Source organism: Poecilia reticulata, chromosome 15, assembly GCF_904066995.2.
Source record: "Poecilia reticulata chromosome 15, P_reticulata-male-v2, whole genome shotgun sequence".
In the NCBI taxonomy this organism is placed as follows: Eukaryota; Metazoa; Chordata; class Actinopteri; order Cyprinodontiformes; family Poeciliidae; genus Poecilia; species Poecilia reticulata.
In genome coordinates this window covers 23,384,742-23,401,922 of record NC_088844.1, presented here as the reverse complement: position 1 = coordinate 23,401,922, position 17,181 = coordinate 23,384,742, and the positions used below count along the sequence as shown (strand labels likewise).

The 17,181-nt window shown below is 39.1% G+C and overlaps 1 protein-coding gene and 1 long non-coding RNA gene across 3 annotated transcripts in view; one reads left to right on the top strand and one right to left on the bottom strand.

Annotated features, from left to right (window-relative positions):
• The first annotated feature begins 6,507 nt into the window (after positions 1-6,507).
• On the top strand, positions 6,508-9,002 carry LOC103477247 (uncharacterized). Its single transcript, XR_001777326.2, has 3 exons — positions 6,508-6,596; positions 6,685-6,781; positions 8,912-9,002. It is a non-coding gene; the product is annotated as an uncharacterized LOC103477247 (long non-coding RNA).
• klhdc3 (kelch domain containing 3) overlaps positions 7,166-17,181 on the bottom strand; it is a 30,026-nt gene continuing 20,010 nt past the window's right edge. Inside the window, exons 9-11 of one of the 2 annotated variants that reach the window (XM_008430225.3) lie at positions 14,582-14,655; positions 12,886-12,964; positions 7,166-10,425 (exon numbers count right to left, since the gene is read on the bottom strand). In XM_008430225.3, the coding sequence (XP_008428447.1) occupies positions 10,359-10,425; positions 12,886-12,964; positions 14,582-14,655 (220 nt within the window). In that variant the 3' untranslated portion in view covers positions 7,166-10,358. The remainder of the gene's footprint in view (positions 10,426-12,885; positions 12,965-14,581; positions 14,656-17,181) is intronic. The other variant, XM_081616275.1, reaches the window with a different exon arrangement.

Genomic DNA, 17,181 nt, shown 5'->3' with positions numbered 1-17,181 from the left:
AGCATGTGACAGAAAAGGTCAGGCTTTCTCAGCTTTACAGCATCTTGTTTGCTGCTGGAAAACAAGAGCTGCATTCATCCGGGAGCAAAACGTGGACTGGAGACAGTGGCGCAACTACACATTATTGAGGTAGATGCGAAAACATAAATCGGCGAGAGCAACCAGGTAGCATTTAAAACCTGTTCGGGGGAAGACATCCCCATTGACCAAGAGATTTCTGCTGGAAATATCGGAAAGCAGAACGATTCACTGGTCAGTGTAGAAGAGTCCATCACTGGAGAGCAAGAGACAGACGACACAACAGAGAAAGAACAGCCCTCTAAGTCTGAGGAACAGCCACCAAAGACGAGGCGTAACAAGATGAAGGTGAAAATGATACCGTGGTCCTTGTGGTTGGAGAAATACGGCCCCGCTGAACTAAGGACCCCAGCTGAAAGTACTGGAACGGAAGACGATTCACTGGTTACCGAACAGGAATCGATCTCCGTAGTGAAGGAGACACCAGAGAAGGAAGAGTCCTCTAAGTCCAGCACTGAAAATGTTATCAATCAGGACACTTCTCTGCCTGAAGAAGGTGATCAGGAGGATTCCTTTAAAATGGAGATTTGCAAAGAGGAACTTATTAGTTTTACATCAGAGCCGATGACCGAAAAGAAATCCGTCACAGAAACACAGAAGAAAGTCAATTAGAAAGGGGAAAAACAGTCAAAGACGCAACAAGAAGACCCCACTGTTATGGAAATCTTTCCCCCAGTCAGATGCTCGCATCGATCTAACGTTTTTTGCTGAAAACAGTGACATCAACGGTCCTCTGTCTGAAAATCAAAATTATCAGGGATCTTTTCCCAGCAGCAGAAAAAAGACGTTGTGGAAAATGCTCCCGAACTCAGAACCTTGCATAGATGTACGTTTTTTTGCTGAGACTATTGAAACCAAAAATGTTTCTATGCCGGCTGAAGAACATGATGAGGTAGCGTCCATGAAAAAGGAAGGTTATTCTAAGAACACTGCAACACAGCTGGTCACCAAAGAGGAATCCATCTTGAAATTTCAGGAGACACTGGGTCAAAAAGGGGAGAAACATCCATCTCTGGGAAAATCCATGGACAACATCCAAACTGGAAACTTAACTGAGGTTCCTGTTAATCAAACAGAAGAAAATGTTCAAGGAGAGAATTTAATTGAAATTCAGAATTTGCCCCACTCTCCAGAAAAGACAAGTCAAGTAACATTTTTGTGTGAAGCCAAATGTAAGGAGTCTGAATTGGCACACATGGAAGTACAAAAATACTTAATGAAACAGCCTGATGACATGTCCGATGTAAATCAGAAACTAAACGCTAATCTTAAACAGCAAACAGATCTGACAAGACAGAAGAAGAGTACTATGGTTTCAGTTCAGACTCAGAGCGAATCACAAGACACTTCACCAGTTTACCAATGTGTGTCAGTCCAGATGGATGTGCCTGAAACCAGATGTCACTTGAAACAAATCCGTCAATTAATATCAACGCAAACGGAGATGGATCTGCTGGAGAACAGATGTCACTTGGAACCAGTTTATAAAACTATTTCAACCCAAACTGAGCAGTTTGTATTGCTTAGAAAACAACCTTCTGAAACACAAATAAACAGACATCATGATCGGCAGACAAAAGTATTCAAGAGATCTACAGTTGAGAACAGCATAGAGTCAGCAACAAGAGATGCATCTGAACTGAAAGTTGTCAGTAATGAAACCATTTCTGGTGACAACATTGAAAAAGAAGTTTCAGTAAAGGAAATGGTTGGAGACCAGACAGAGGCCATCAAAAACGAGATTCACACGAATGAAACAGCCATCGGTGAAGTACTGCAGGTGATAGATGAAGAAATGGTCTCCATAACACAACAAAATGGAGACCACCAGGTTGAGAGAAAGCGATCAACTAAATCTAAACATAAGATCAAGAGAAAGGCAGCAACGAGAGATGCATCTGAACTGAAAGCTGTCAATGATTAACACGTTTCTGGTGACATTGAAAAATAACTTTCACTATTGGAAATAGTTGGAGACCAGACAGAGACCATCGAAACGAAATTCACACGAATGAAACAGCCATCAGTGAAGTACTGCAGGTGATAGAAGAAGAAACTGTCTCCATGGCACAACAAAATGGAGACCACCAGGATGAGAAAAGGCGTTTAAAGAAATCTAAGCGTAAGATCAAGAGAAAGGCAGCAACGAGAGATGCATCTGAACTGGAGAGCCTCTGTAAGGAAAATGTTTCTGGAGCAAACATAGAACAAGAAGTTTCTAAAGTAGAAACAATTGGGGATCAGATAGCCTTCGTTAAAAACGAAATTCACACGAATGAAACAGCCATCGGTGAAGTACCACAGGTGATAGAAGAAGAAATGGTCTCCATAACACAATAAAATGGAAACCACCAGGTTGAGAAAAGGCGATCAAAGTAATCTAAATGTAAGATCAAGAGAAAGGCAGCGACGAGAGATGCATCTGAACTGGAGAGCCTTTGTAAGGAAAATGTTTCTGGAGCAAACATAGAACAAGAAGTTTCTACAGTAGAAACAATTGGGGATCAAACAACCTTCATTAAAAACAAGATTCATACAATAGAAACAGAGATCTCTAAAGAACAGCAGGTCACTGAAGAAAAAACTGAACTGGAAACTGTTGTAAACCTGATTGAGTCAGATCAACACTTGGTCCCAATCAGTGAGACAACAAATCCTGATTCGGAAAAAATACCTGACATCCCCCAGATTGCTCCTGAACAAACTGAGACAATAGTTGGGACAGTTTCAGAAGACATAACATGTAAAGTTGATGTAGTTTCCACAGAGGAGGAGTGTGGTCTAATGGAAAAACAGAAAACATCGCTTCCACAAACAAATGTTACATTAAACAAAGATGAAGACCAAACACCACCTCAGGAATTAGAACTGTAATCAGCTGATGAGTCTGCTGAGGAGAACAGTATTTCTGAAGGAGAAGAAAACCCCAAGAAAAAGACATCACTGTGGAAGCGAATCAAAAAGGCTCTGACTCCACCACCTCTAAGCCGGTTCAAAAACAGATACAAAGTCCATCCAGCTTAGACATCAACTGATGTCTAAAGTAGATTAGATTTAAAAGGGGGGCGGGGCCACGCGTGTTTTGGTGATTGGTGGTAATTTGAAAAAAAGCTACTGTGATTTTTAATTGGACATTTTAATATTCAAAAGACAGGACTGCACGGTGGGAAATGTCTCGCCGTGCAGGTGTGGGTTCCCTCCGGGTACTCTGGCTTCCCCCACGTTCAACGAAATCAGTACTCATCTTCATCCATTGTAAGATGTTTACTTCTAATTCAAAACAGAAAATCAGAAAACCACATTTATTAATTAGAGGGAGATTTAGAGAAAGAAAATGTAAACAACGTGGAACAAAAAGAAAATTTTAGAAGTCTAAACCGATACAAAGTGGGAAAAATTTAGAAAACTATTTATCTTTCTGGGCAATCAATAAATCAATCAAATTTTATTTGTATAGCACATTTCAGCAGCAAGGCATTTCAATGTGCTTTACATCATTTAAAATGTGGCATTAAATAAAAATGTATGTGAAATTTATGTATTTATATACATACATGTGTACATATCTGCCTCTCTCTATAAATATACTTATATGTATATAGAGACACATATATACATACACATATATATGTATACATATATAAAACACACATGTACACACATATATATATACAGTATACACACATATATATATATATATATATACAGCCGACTGATATATATATAGACGGATGAGTCTCAACATAATGTTATTAGAGTACAGAAACCAGGATACTCCTGAAATTGTTTTTTTTAAATGTCTTTTTTTTTCAACTACACGAAGGAATAATGTGATAAAGAGGTAGGCATCAGTCGGCTGTGGATTTCCCCGCCGTTGTCATTAATCAAAGCATTACATCTTCATACTTACAGCATTAAACGTCTGGAGGTTGCCACTGTCAGGACAGCTAAAAACAAAAACATGCAAACTCCTGCTCTAAACAAAACATGCTTAACTGTATATAGATATCCTTATTTGTCTTCTACAACAATTTTCTTTGGAAGCGCAGATTGTGTGCAACTGTGATAACAAATCTAAATCTAAAACATTTAGATTTGTTTTATTGCGCACATCTTGCTGTGTTAGTGTTTCTTTCGTATTATCCGTTATTTTTCCGTCTGTCGGTGCTTGTTTTAAAAGCCCGTCACTTAGCTGTAATTATTCCAAACACTGATGTCAGTAATATATGTCAATAATCACATTAACAAATAACTGCATTGGCAGGTCTTTATTATCAACCCGTCAGTCAATGTGTGTCATTATCATGGTCATATCATACGGTGGGGAAAGAAGCTGATGCTTCTCACTGGTTGGTAGTACTGGGTGACACACTTGTTTCCAGTAACTCCAAATTAAAACTGGTTAATGTCACAAAACCCAGTTAATGGAACAAATACAGTTTGCGAGTCTTGAAACAGGTTCTGAAAGAGAAACGCTCAAAGATTTCAGAAACTAATTCAGTCTGGAAAAAGTTAAATATACTTCCAACACAGTCAGAGGTCAGATTGTATATTTACTCTCAAAAGAAGATAAATGAGGAATTATTGTGTCTTGGTTAAAAATACTTATTTTAAAAGTTGACTTCTTTAAAATAAGGTCTGCACATTTTGTAACACAATTTTTTATTTAAAAAGACTGTAAATCGAAGGTTTCATACCACAAACACAAACAAAACTTAGCATCTTATTGCAAAATGTCACAATAAAAATGCTGCAAACCTGTTTATATTACAAGATAATGTTTCAAAAATATTAAAGAAGTAGACCTGGGCGTTTTAGTTGTTTTTAGAAGACTGTAAATGTCAACATTTTATTCTCTGGCAGAAAATCCTGAAGTGTAATGAATGTTTGTCCATCAGTTTGAGACCATCAGTCTGAGTGATGGATTTGTTTTGGAACAATGATCCAAAACAAATCCATCACTGAAAGCTAAAAAAAACTGTAGCAAAGGTTTCGGTGTGGCCTAATCAAAGCCCACGTTTAAATCTGATTGAAATGTTGTGGGTGGACATTAAACTGGTTGTTTATGCATGATGACCCTTGAATGTTCATACATTTCTTCCACTCTGCAAAAAAGAGGGTCAAAGTTCAACAGTGGAGATGTAAGAACGAAAAAAAAAACCATCTTCTTATTGTCAGTTGTTGTCACCAAGGGTTGCGCAACAACTTTACGTTGGAAAAGATTGCTTTGGATGTTTGTTTTTTTTTAAATCGGTTTTTGTTTTTGTTTGATTTCAAGTATTCATACAATAACTTTTTAATTATATGAGTCACAACAACATTTAATTTCCCTTTGGGATCAATAAATTATTTATGAATTGAATTGAAATGAGACAAAAGCAACCAGACTAGTTTTACGTTTAAACTTCGGAGTCATCATAGTTCGAATCTTACATAAAACAACTGTTCGCTGCATCACTTCTTCGTTTATCAAGGCGCTTTTTCTTTTTGGAGGCAGTGAGCTTTGGGAGCTTGTTTTCCTAAAACTTCATTTGTGTTTTGTATTAGTCACCCAATTAAACCCCTGCTGGAGGAGAATCAAGATACAGGTCTGTAATCATGACGCACTGAGGCTGAGCAGCCCAGCAGCTCGCTCTAAATCAGATCCTTTAGCAGATGAATAGATTACAGATATCGCACAACATGACAAAAAGCACAGCAGAAACTTGGCCTTTTATGAAAAGTGTCGCTCATCCTCAAAGAGTTATATTTGTGAGAACGACATCTGCAGGGAACGCTTCTTTTCTGACTCGTACAAACAGTTTCTAGCTGACTTTTTGGGTTAAATTGCTACAACTGGCTTCTCCCTTGGTGCCTTCTTGTTTTAGTGACCCTCCTTGGTGCCAAACGCAGAGAACTAGAACTTGAGTGAAGGGACTGGACAGTGATATGTGTGGACAAGACAAAACAAATCACTCAGAACAAATCCCCAGCCTGATTCTCAAGTGCCAGTGGGATCATTTCGGTCCTGGGGGGAAATTAGAGAGTAATTTGGCTGAGTGTCTCCCCACATTAGCGCCTGCGTTTTTGGGCTCCGGGGCCAGACGAGGGGGACCCAGCGCGGCCCGGCTTCCTGTGCGCGATGGGACCAGGCGGGACATGGTGTCTCGGGTGCCTCACTTTAAGCTGACCCGCCGTCTGCTGCTTGCACTTAACGCCGCAGATAACGCAGGTTTTATAGCACACGGCTGGTGACAGACAGGATCAGACTGCCAGGCCACCGCTGGATTCAGGGTTCAGGGTTAGACACGGTGAGGCCTCCACCCAAGCAGCCGCTCGCCCATCAACAATGAGCAGTTAGGGGGAGCAGGGGCTGTGTCACCATGACTACCTCAAACACCCACATCAGTAGACGGAGAGGGCCATCAGACAGGCCGGCTGGGCTGGACGTCGCTGCGTCCCAGGAGGGAGCGGAAGCTGTGCAAGTTTGAAGAGCAAAGAGTCTTCACAGTGGATCCAACGGATCTGCTAACTAAACGGTAGATTCAAAAACACAGCAGATGAAATTCACGCAAGATTTAGCAACATCTACATTTGCAGTTAAATTGCCATTTCCTTTTCTGTAAGGTCTGAACAGCTGGGGTTCTGTTACAAGACGATGGAGAAAACATAAGGAGCACGGTGCAGATGATGGCTCTAGACTGCTTCACGTTCAACAATTTGTGTAATTCATTTCCCTCTTATTACTAGTCCTAAAGACATTTTTACTTGCGGAGAAATGTTCGCATTTTGGCGTCTAAATCCTTTTCTAAAAATCTTTGGGAAGGAAAGTTATTTAGCCAAGTTGTACTGATTAAACAGCAGATAGTGTCTACCACAGCTGTGACTGAAATACTTTGACTACATCTACATATTGTGAGGTTTCTTGAATGTACAACATTTCATAGCATCTCTTAGACAAAACAACGGAGGTTTGCAGCAAATCCCAGCATGGAGTTTGCAGCTTCCTCTTCATGCATGTCTCCTTAGATTGCTCCTAAGTATGAGTCTGTGTGTGTCTGTCATAGTAAAAACCGTATTTGATAAATTAATACCAAAAACAAAATACTTAAAGTGTTTTCAATTTATTACTTATACACATATAAAGCATATTGCACAGGAAGTCCTGCCAGCCCTCACCACACAAGGAATCCCCTTTTAAAACATTGTGAAAAACAAAAACAGAATAAAGAGCCTATATAGTTGTAAAAGGAACCGAAACACACCCCTTCATACTTTGTTCATTTTTCCAGCTCGTGTTGAAGCGTTGAACAAAGAGCTGTCAGGTTTAACAAAAACCACGAGGAGAATTAGAAACTGCATTTCCTGCATTGTGAGTGAAACCCCAGCATGTTTCTGAGCATTACATGAGGGATTTATATTATTTTATTTTGCCTCCTTAATTATTTAGTATTTACTTCTTTTTTAAAGGACAAATATTATGATCATTCAGAATCTTCAAAGGCAACAAACACTCAAATTTAAATTACTTCCACGCTATACTTAGACAAAAATTAAATCTCTGTTTTGCGTTTTATTTTTCAGTATGTGACAAAAAAATAAAATAGGCTTAAATGTGATTTCACTGCATTATCCTTTGTATTATCCTCTAAGGAAATCTGTTAAGTGTACACGCGTGTAGTGCAAGGGGTGTCGGACTTGCTGGGTCACATTGGCACTGCTGGTCTGTAAAGAAAAGTCTGAACTGGTTTGTGTAGGTTAACATTAAAAACTCTCAAGTCTACCTTGGCAAAAAAGCAGTTTCTCATCTCTGTAAGGCCAGACGTGCCACATTTGGCGATAGTGCAGAAACCTGGTGACTAAGCTGTAGTTACAGACCGTTTTACTCTGCTTCTGTTGTGTAAACATTTAAAATGGTGTTAAATCCTGATGTTCGGGATTCAGAGCCTTGAAAAGTTTCCCTGCATCCGTCAAATGACACTGCGAGCTAAATTTTACGTGCGAGCTTTAATATAAATAAATCCTTCATCACAGGAGCTTCATCTGATACTGAATTGTTAACTAAATTACAAGTGGCACACATACTGGCAACCCTGTGGTCAGTTTATTTCGTCGTCTATTATAATGTTTATATATGGTCGGAGCAGATGACTCCTCTTTTTCACATCACTTTTCTATAAGGTCAGTGACAGAGGTTGATTTTGTGTCTTGTAAATAATTTCCCCACTTATTTGGAATCATTATTCACTTCCTGGTAGAGTCCACAAGATTTGTTTTTATGTAAATCTTCTGATGCCATGAACTCTGACGAGGCTCTTAGAGCATTTGGAGGAAACAAATTCACAATTAACAAAAGGTGATTTTCAACATAAATTCATCTCTTAATGCCAAACACAAATGGAGCTTTTATTGCAGATAAGCTTGATTTTTCAAAGCCCTTGTTCATGTTTGTGATGGTAGGATGGAAAAGGATCTTTTTCTGGAAACCCTTACAAATAATCTCTTTTAGATTTTTATATCTGTGCATATTGGTAAGAGAATCTGATCCTCGCCCAGCCAGGAGGCCACAGGCTAAAGGAAACAAGCTGAACAAAAAGTTAAGAATTACCATTTGGAAAGTCTTAGAAAACCAGATTAACCTAAAAAATATGAAGTGTTTTCTGATGTTATGTTTGGGTTCCAATAATTGTGCCACTAGTGATTTTGTTAAAAACAATTATTTCTTAAAACATGACAGTTTTTTTTTTTTTATTCCTGCTGACTAAATGCACTCAAATTTAACAAAGGATCTAATAAAATGTTTCAGGGAGAGATTAATCTGCTGCAGTAAAAAACACACTTGTTGTTTTTTTAGGGCACCGAGAGATGTAGCTGCCACTGCAGGAGCAAACCGATGTCAATACTGAAAGGTTAGACAGATTTGGTCCCTAAGGAAGGGCAGAGCACGCAGAGTGGACTGAAACGACAACTTCAGGTCTTAGATTAAGTTGAAATCTGATTTGAAAACATGAGAAAAAGTGAATAACTCCTCCAGATTCTGACCAGAACGATTAATCATTTTCAGATTTGAAGGAAAGGTGCAACTTCCTGGATCTGCTGATCACGAAGCTCAAAAGCTAAAATGAAATGTATCAGTATGATGTTTAAACCGCGCCCTGCCTCCACGTACTCGCTGCTGAGGGTTAAAAACGTCACGCTGGAGAAACAACAATCAGCGGGAACAAACGGACCGCAGCGAGGCAGGGAAGCGATGAGAGACGATGTTACACAGTTTGTTTTGGTCTTACTTTTGGGACGTGTCAACAAAATCTGAAATAAATTAGACTTTGTTACCACAGCCTTTTTTTTTTTTTTTTTTTTTAAATGAACAAAATGTTTTCTTCACGCTGCGCACACAAACATTTCCGTTGATTTTGATTTGCTTGATAAATGAACCGGTTTGAAAGTTGAAGGATTGTCTACAAACGAAATGCATTCATGAGATAATCTCTCCAAATCACACACAGAATGTGTATCTGAGATAAATGATCTTTTCTGCATTTGATATTGAAATCCTCTGAAGCCAGAGGAGTTACGCAGCAGGTTGGTCACACTTCTTTGCAACATTTCTTTCTTTTTTTTCTTCTGGAGACTAGCAGGTGTCGAATGTGCAGGAGGTGTCAAAGACCCAATCACAAATACTTTAGAGGGAGGTAGATGCCCTTGATTATTTTACAGCTTTCTCTAGCTGTCTTGTAAATCATTTGGGAGCCATTTCAGAGCAGCAGGGAGGCTTTCATGTTGTGGTGAAACTAGCAAACCACTTAGACTTTCTGCAAACAAAACACTCCTGGATTGCAGTCCTGAATACTCTCTGTCCTTTACTGGATGTGAGCCAGTGTCTTCAGATCTGCAGCTGAAGGTTTGTTTCTTGACATCTTCAGTGGTCGCTTGCGCTCAAGAGCCTTTGGCTGAAATTCTCGTCGATTCCTGTGCTTAAGATTAGAAGTTGCATGTCTATGATTATCATAGGCTGATTGGGTTCCTAGAGAGGCTAGAAAGAAGAGGAAAATCTGAACAAGCGTCATCGCCCACAACAACGAGTGTCGAGGATTAAAATACATCCTTAGGCAGGGCAAGGCCCTTCTGTCTGCTGAAGTCTTATGCCAGGACAGTTTGGTCAGTGACGAGTTTTCATTTGAAGAATGTGGAAGATAAATCCAAAGCAGTCCTCCGGGTACAGTCGACCAGGATGATTTAAAAATAAAAAAAGTTCAGCTTTTCTGAAACAGAGTCCTGGTTCTGTTTCGTCTGCAGCTGCATCAACCATGCGAGGAGAAGATGGGTCTGCTGATGTTGCTGTTGGTGGTCATGGCTGCCAGTTCCCATCTGATTTTAACAAAAGGAAGGGGGGAAAAAAAGGGTCAAAATCTTTAGAAAAATGTTCTTTCTTGCTGAATCTGAGTAACTGTAACGTGTTTAAAATGTTTATATTTATGATAATCATAACATTCTGTGCAAAACTCATATAATTGTTTTGAATTTGTACCAGAGAATTTACATTTGACCTTATTTAGGTTTCAAATGGAAGGCACTCAAACCTCGCACATCATTTATTTATTTACAAAATTTAGACAATTCATAGTGGCTAAATGTAGCCCTTGTCACAATAAACAATAAATTAATTAATTGCATTATACATTAAAATGCGTTCAATAATTTTTATTTGCATGATATATGGCTTTTCTCTTTCTACCAAAAACTGGATGATCAGAATCTTCAGTCTGGTGTTTTGGTTTTATCTAACCCTTTTTAGGAGGACAACTTTGTTTACACAAACTTCATAATCCATTTTATTTAATTTTTTTCTGTTGTTTATTTTGGATATTTAAAATGTTTTCCAGTTTCAGTGTTAAATGTTCATTAAAATGTAATGTTTATTAATCATCTTTGAGAATGTGTTCTTGCATTATTATGCCTTTTTCCATGGTAAGCAACAATGTTGTCGTTTATCGCAATGACTTCTGGGATACTTTATGGTCCAGTAAAAGTTGTTATCGCAACAGACCTAGCTAGACTTTAAAGGAAAAAAGGACAAGGGAAGAGAGACAAAGGAATAAATGATAAATGGATGGATGAAGGAAGAGAGAGACAAATTATAAGTTGTTATAAGTTCGTGATTGAAAGGAGAACGAATGGATGGAGGGGTGAATGGATGGATTTTTACTCCAAAACTGATACTTTTCATACTTCATCATCTTTTACTACATTTCTATATATATTTTTTTTTATACTTCCTCCAGACCGTGTAGGAACCCTGCTTGTTCTTCTCTAACAAATCTGAACAACTAAAAAAAAAAGAAAAAAAGATACGTTTATTCTGAAACACAGAGAACGCTGCAGACCCCCTGCTGTGCGCCGTCCCCATCACCTCCTCTAACTTGTCTGAATAAAGAGGCAGGCTGTGGAAAAGACGGACCGTAACGTGAGCGCGAGGAGCGGGAGCTGCAAACAGGGTCCAGCGGTGACCTGATGACAGGTCAGAGGTTGAGCTGCAGATTGTTATCACTGGCTCTGGTTTCACACTCACTCCCTCTCGACTGCTTTGTTCGTTTTTCTGTTGTGAGCACGTGTGTTTAAGAGAGGAGCTGGGGACGCCACCGAGAGGCAAAAGGGAGTTAACCAAAGTCTTGTGACCCCAGCTGGAAACCCCTCGAAGGGTTAGAAACACAAATGCAAACACCAAGGCTGGGAGCGTGCAAGGTGGCAGAGATGATGCAAGAGAAATGAGAGGTTAAGAGGAGTAATTAGTATCAGGTTCCAACAGACAAACGTGCAAAAAGAAAAGAGAAAAAAAATCTCTTAGCAGGAGGCCGAAGTTTTAGACACACTTACTTCAAAAAGTGCAAGTTATTCATTACGTCTTTTCATGCAAATCAATTTCAAGAAGTTGATGTTTGTAGAAAGTGATAGAAAATGGCTGAAGATGGAGGGAAGGTTGGTTAGAAATGATGGAAAGATTTACTTTTTCCATCAGATTTGATTTTCTGGACAAACTGGGCGGACTTCGTTTCACCAATGAGATCAGATTTTGTTGAGTAAAGGCGTATTGTTCTGTGAACTTTTATGGTGTTTTTATTTTTCGCTCTAATCTGTTAAAACGATTCTGTCAGAGGAGATTGAAAATACAAAGAGAACTGGGAAAGAAAAACAAACAGTCAAAACTGTTTGTTTTTCCTTCTGCAAAGTGTAATTTCTCAATGCTCACCAAAAAATAAATAAAAAAAGGAATTACATAAAACAGAATAATTACTTTCTCTTTTAACTATATTGTTGCACTGTTTTTTTATTTTTATTTTGTTGTAAATAAATTGATATGATGAAACTAGTATTTTTACTGAAGGTTTTCATTTCGTGAAAACCTCAGTCATTTCAGACCTTTATTTCCAAGCTACCACTTATTTCACTGCAGAAATATTAAAATCTAATAACACATTTATGCCTGAGTAAGTTTAGCCGTTTCCACTTTTATTCTGCCGGACAATGAGGCGGCGTCTGTGTGATGTAAACGGGCAAAAGGCTCAGACGAAATACGTCACAGTCTGCGTTAACGTTTCTTCATGATCATTTGATTCTTTTATAAAAAACTTTTCTGCTATTAGCTGAGGTATAATTATGTGTAAAATGTACATTAGTACGCCACAAGCTGAATGAAGGATAATGAGTTATAATTTGCCTTTTTGATAAATAACCTCATTACTGAGAGCGACAAGCATAATACAAACAGGACCTAAAATGTGTGGGTTCTGTGACAAAACAGCATTAATGAGACGAGGATGCATCTCTGACCTGATATCATGTGGGAGTCCTGACTGCTCCAGACTGTACTGAATAACAGCTATTTTGCATAATGTCTTCAAATTGGGGCCTGCAAAAAAAAAAAAAAACAGAAAGTGAAGTGAGTCAGATCATCTAATTATATTCATGCTACAAATATACATCTCAGCTGTGGGAATTCAACCTGACACTGCAATACAACTAAGATCCATAGAGTTCTTCTCTATGGTGTAAAATCCTCCTGAAGTGGTCGCAAAGCAGGGCACAGTCAGAAACAAAACAACGACATTTACATACGAGGGAAGTGACGCAAGCGTCAACTCATCTTGTTACAAACCTGCGTTCTAAATTTACCTACAAACTTCCTCTTAGTGCCGCCGTCATGGCTGTTTGGCCATATGCTCGCTGATGAGCAGTGTGAGGAGGACACACGTGACTGGCGCTGGGACGCGTATGGCACAGGGGATGCCACCGGGTACAGCCGGTCCCTGTGCAAGCCCACCCACACGAAGCCAAACTGTGACCAGAAAGCTCTGCAGGCCCGTCCCAAGCAGGCAGGATGCATGACTATACTTGGGTGTCTGTGAGGCGGAAGCACCCACTGTGAAAGGCCGGTGAGGAATGAAGCAGTGCAGTGAAGACACGCCAGACAAGTTGTTATAGGGTGTAATAGTTAGGTCCTTTTTTTTGTCATGGTCAAAAAAATGGGACTTTTACAACTCCTTAGTTAAAAATTGTTTATCCACTGGTTAAAAGCTTACATACACTTCTCTTGGGCAACGATTTTCAAAATATTTTCTGCTTTTTATTCACGGTGGAATGATCATTTAATGAACAACTTTAATATAATTTGCTCATTCATCAAAATGAACCCAAACCACACATTTTTTTGAAGCTTTGAAGTCATATTAATTCTGATGAATCAATTATCAAAAATAATCTGCAACTAATTTAGTAATCGATTAACTGTCAACTGAAGTATATGGACTAAAAAAAATTGAGCAGTAGTTAAGCCAAAACTGAAGAAAAATAGAAACATTTTCTGAATATTTGATAGATTAATCAATTACTAAAATGAATATTAGTTGCAGCCCTAATGACAAGCCTGTTTCATGATCCTGGGTGGATTTTTGATCACTTTTCTTGGTAGAATTAATTTTAAATTGCTGGTTTTTAAACAGAACCCAGAGCTTTCTTGATGGTGTTGAAGTTGGAGTCTTGAAAAAGCCGGGATTCAAGGTGACACTTTCAAAACTAGCATCGGTGTCAAGATGAGAAAATCTACAGTTAATTGAAACTTGTTTATTCAGTTCCCTGTTTTCAAATTTTAGTAAAGTTGTATGGAATATAATAATTTGCCAATGAAACGTTTCAAATAAATAATTAAAAGGTGCAAAATGAATGTGACCTTTATGATCCTAGTGAGTTTGAACAGTTAATTAGTTTGTGTTTTAGAGTTTGTGTTGTGTTGTGTTCTCTTCTCCATCACATCTCATGGTTATTGTATGCAACAGTTCCTGAATATCTGCGGTTTAACAAAAACAAACTTTAAAAGAAAAAAGGTATCAGTGTCTCTCCTTTTCAGCTTCTGAATGAACCATCATTAATAAAGTTTACAACTACCTGAACATGTTTGATAGTTTAAGGATAGAAAAGACACATTTTTACAGTGGTAACAAAAAAAAGCAGAACAGGAAGGAATACTCACTGAAGTCTAAGATGTACAAGTCTGAATGATCCATGAGGTTAAATTCATCCCCCATTCCTTGCTCTGGGCAGGGGCTGTCAAAGAGAACAAAAACAATCAGAGTTAGGTTAGGGTGAGCCCTCACTTCCTGCTCTCCTGATCAGGATCCAAACGGCTTCCCAGGATGTTTTTCACTCCAAACTCTCTAATGAAGTCATTTATAGGACTCGAAACCAGCAGTATCTCATCTGCTGTCTTCATTCTGTTGTTTAATCCTGAACTTTTTAATCAGGGACTCTCAGATTTTTGCCAATAAGCAGGACCGGGCGCATTGCTCTCCTTATCATGGACGTTCATGATTTAAGCCCACAGGAAGTGGAGCACTGCACCGAGACGGCAGGCTGGCCAGAGCTGATAGACTCCCAGAGCTGCGCAGTCGATGATATCACTGCACATCTGTTTCCTGCCACAGCTAAGCACACGCACACACACACACCTGTGACCCACCTGAACCACCACAGTCTAAGAAAGAAAGCTATGCTAAATTCTAACTATCCAGGCATTATTCTAAACAATTAATAATAATGAAAAACCTGACCAAGCAGAACGATGCTTCATAAAACAAAACGTTGCTGTAATAAATACCCTGGAGCCAAAAGAAGTTAATCTTTTAGGAGTGATTTATTTTCTAAAGGCAGAGTCTTATGCGTACTAGATCCCCATAACTGTTTTACAGACACAATAACAATGCACAGAGACCTGTCTAAATAAGATGATTAAATTTCTCTTGACACTTTCACACAACCCAAAGGAGACATTCAGCCAGACCTGTGCCATCTCCCGAGCATTTAGGAGACCATAAATGTATATAACACTGATCTACACAGCCAAGATCAGTCGCTACAGAAACTTTACGGCGCCTTGCAAAAGCTTTTGCTGAACCTTTTGGTTTTAGATTAAAGCATATTCATGGGCTAAGTAACGTCCAGAAATTTGAGGCAGTTGAAAATGTTTGGAAAGGTTTTTACAAACTGATGCTCATAGAAGCTCCCCATCCAGTTTGAATGGGCATGAGCTACTTTGCACCAGTTTCCCTAAGATCTACAGGTAAAATCACTGAGAAAGACAGTACCATTTCAAATTATTGTAAATTTTCAGTTTTCTTTCTTTTCTTTTAAAAACAATCCGTCTCCCACAGCACACCGTCCCCTCCTCTATCTTTTTACCCATCAATCTCTATTCTCTTCTCCATCACATCTCCCTCTCGCTGCGTGTTCAGGATGTTGTAAGGGTTTTACGTTGCTAATCTTCCTTAAACAAACAAGGCGGCGGACTTAAGGCGGCCAGGAGAGGTGCTGAGCACGAGCACCGTCGTCCCAGGGGTCCAGATGGGGAAGTCATTACAGCCCCCTGCCCTCAGGAGGTGACCCGGCCTCTGCACCTTAGAAGAGCACCCTGAGTCGAAACATTACTCAGGTCTTTAACTATGTTTTTACTTGTGAGCTTAATCAGCCAGTCAATCAAAAATCAGCCAGCAATAAATTAGAAAGGTGCTAGGACAACAATAAATACAAGGTATTAATAATGGGCAGAGATTAACAAAATTTTCATGATGATCACAACATAAAAAACAAGATTTGTTTTGAGTGCCTGTTTTCAGGTAAAACAGCGGTGTATTCACCCTGGACAGGTCGTCAGGCCACCACAGAAGCTCACACACCTAAAGGCAATTTAGAGAGACCAATTAACCTACCATGCATCTGGACAGCAGGAGGAAGCTGGCCATGCTGCCTAAGGTTTTATTTTAGAAATTAAAAGCTTAAAAGTGTGGCCATCATTCAGATTTAGTCGCCTAATCCTTGTAGAATCATTATTTGCTGTAATTGCAGCCGATAGTCTTCAGGGATATGCCGCCACCAACTTTGCAAATCTAGAGACTAAAATTTAACCCTTTGCTTTTATGAAAAACAGTACAACCTTAATCAGATTTATGTTTGCAAACATCAAATTTGTAAGAGGATTTACATGTCAGCTTTAACGGGAACATTTTAACACATGAACCTGCTTTGATCTGAATCACTGCAGCTCTGGCTGTTCGTTTACGGTCGTCGTCTTGCGAGGTGAACCTCTGTCCCAGAATCAAGTCTTTAGCAGCCTCTAACTGTTTTTCTTTCAGAACTGTTTCGTATTTCGCTCCATCGATCTTTCCAACTACGCTGATGAGCTTCATTGCATCTTCTGCAGAAAAGTTTCCATCACCACATTTCACCATGCGGATGGTGCGACGTCAGTTTTCTTTCTCATGGAGGTCAAAAAGTTCATTTTGTTAACATCTGACCAGATGCCGTTGTGCCATAACTCCTGATGACGGACTGAACAGTAAAATGTTCAAACTTTGGAATATTATTAAATAACTTAGCCCTGCTTTAAACTTCTCCACAAAGTTCTTACTGACTTTTCTGCTGTGTTCACTCGTTCTCCAACAAACCTCTGAGGCCTTCAGAGAACAGCTGGATTTATACTGAGATTACAATAATACACAGTTAATTAGGTAACTTCAGTGGATAAGTACTTGAAAGAGATATAAATTAGGAAGTTTCATAAGGTGGCTAAATAGAAAT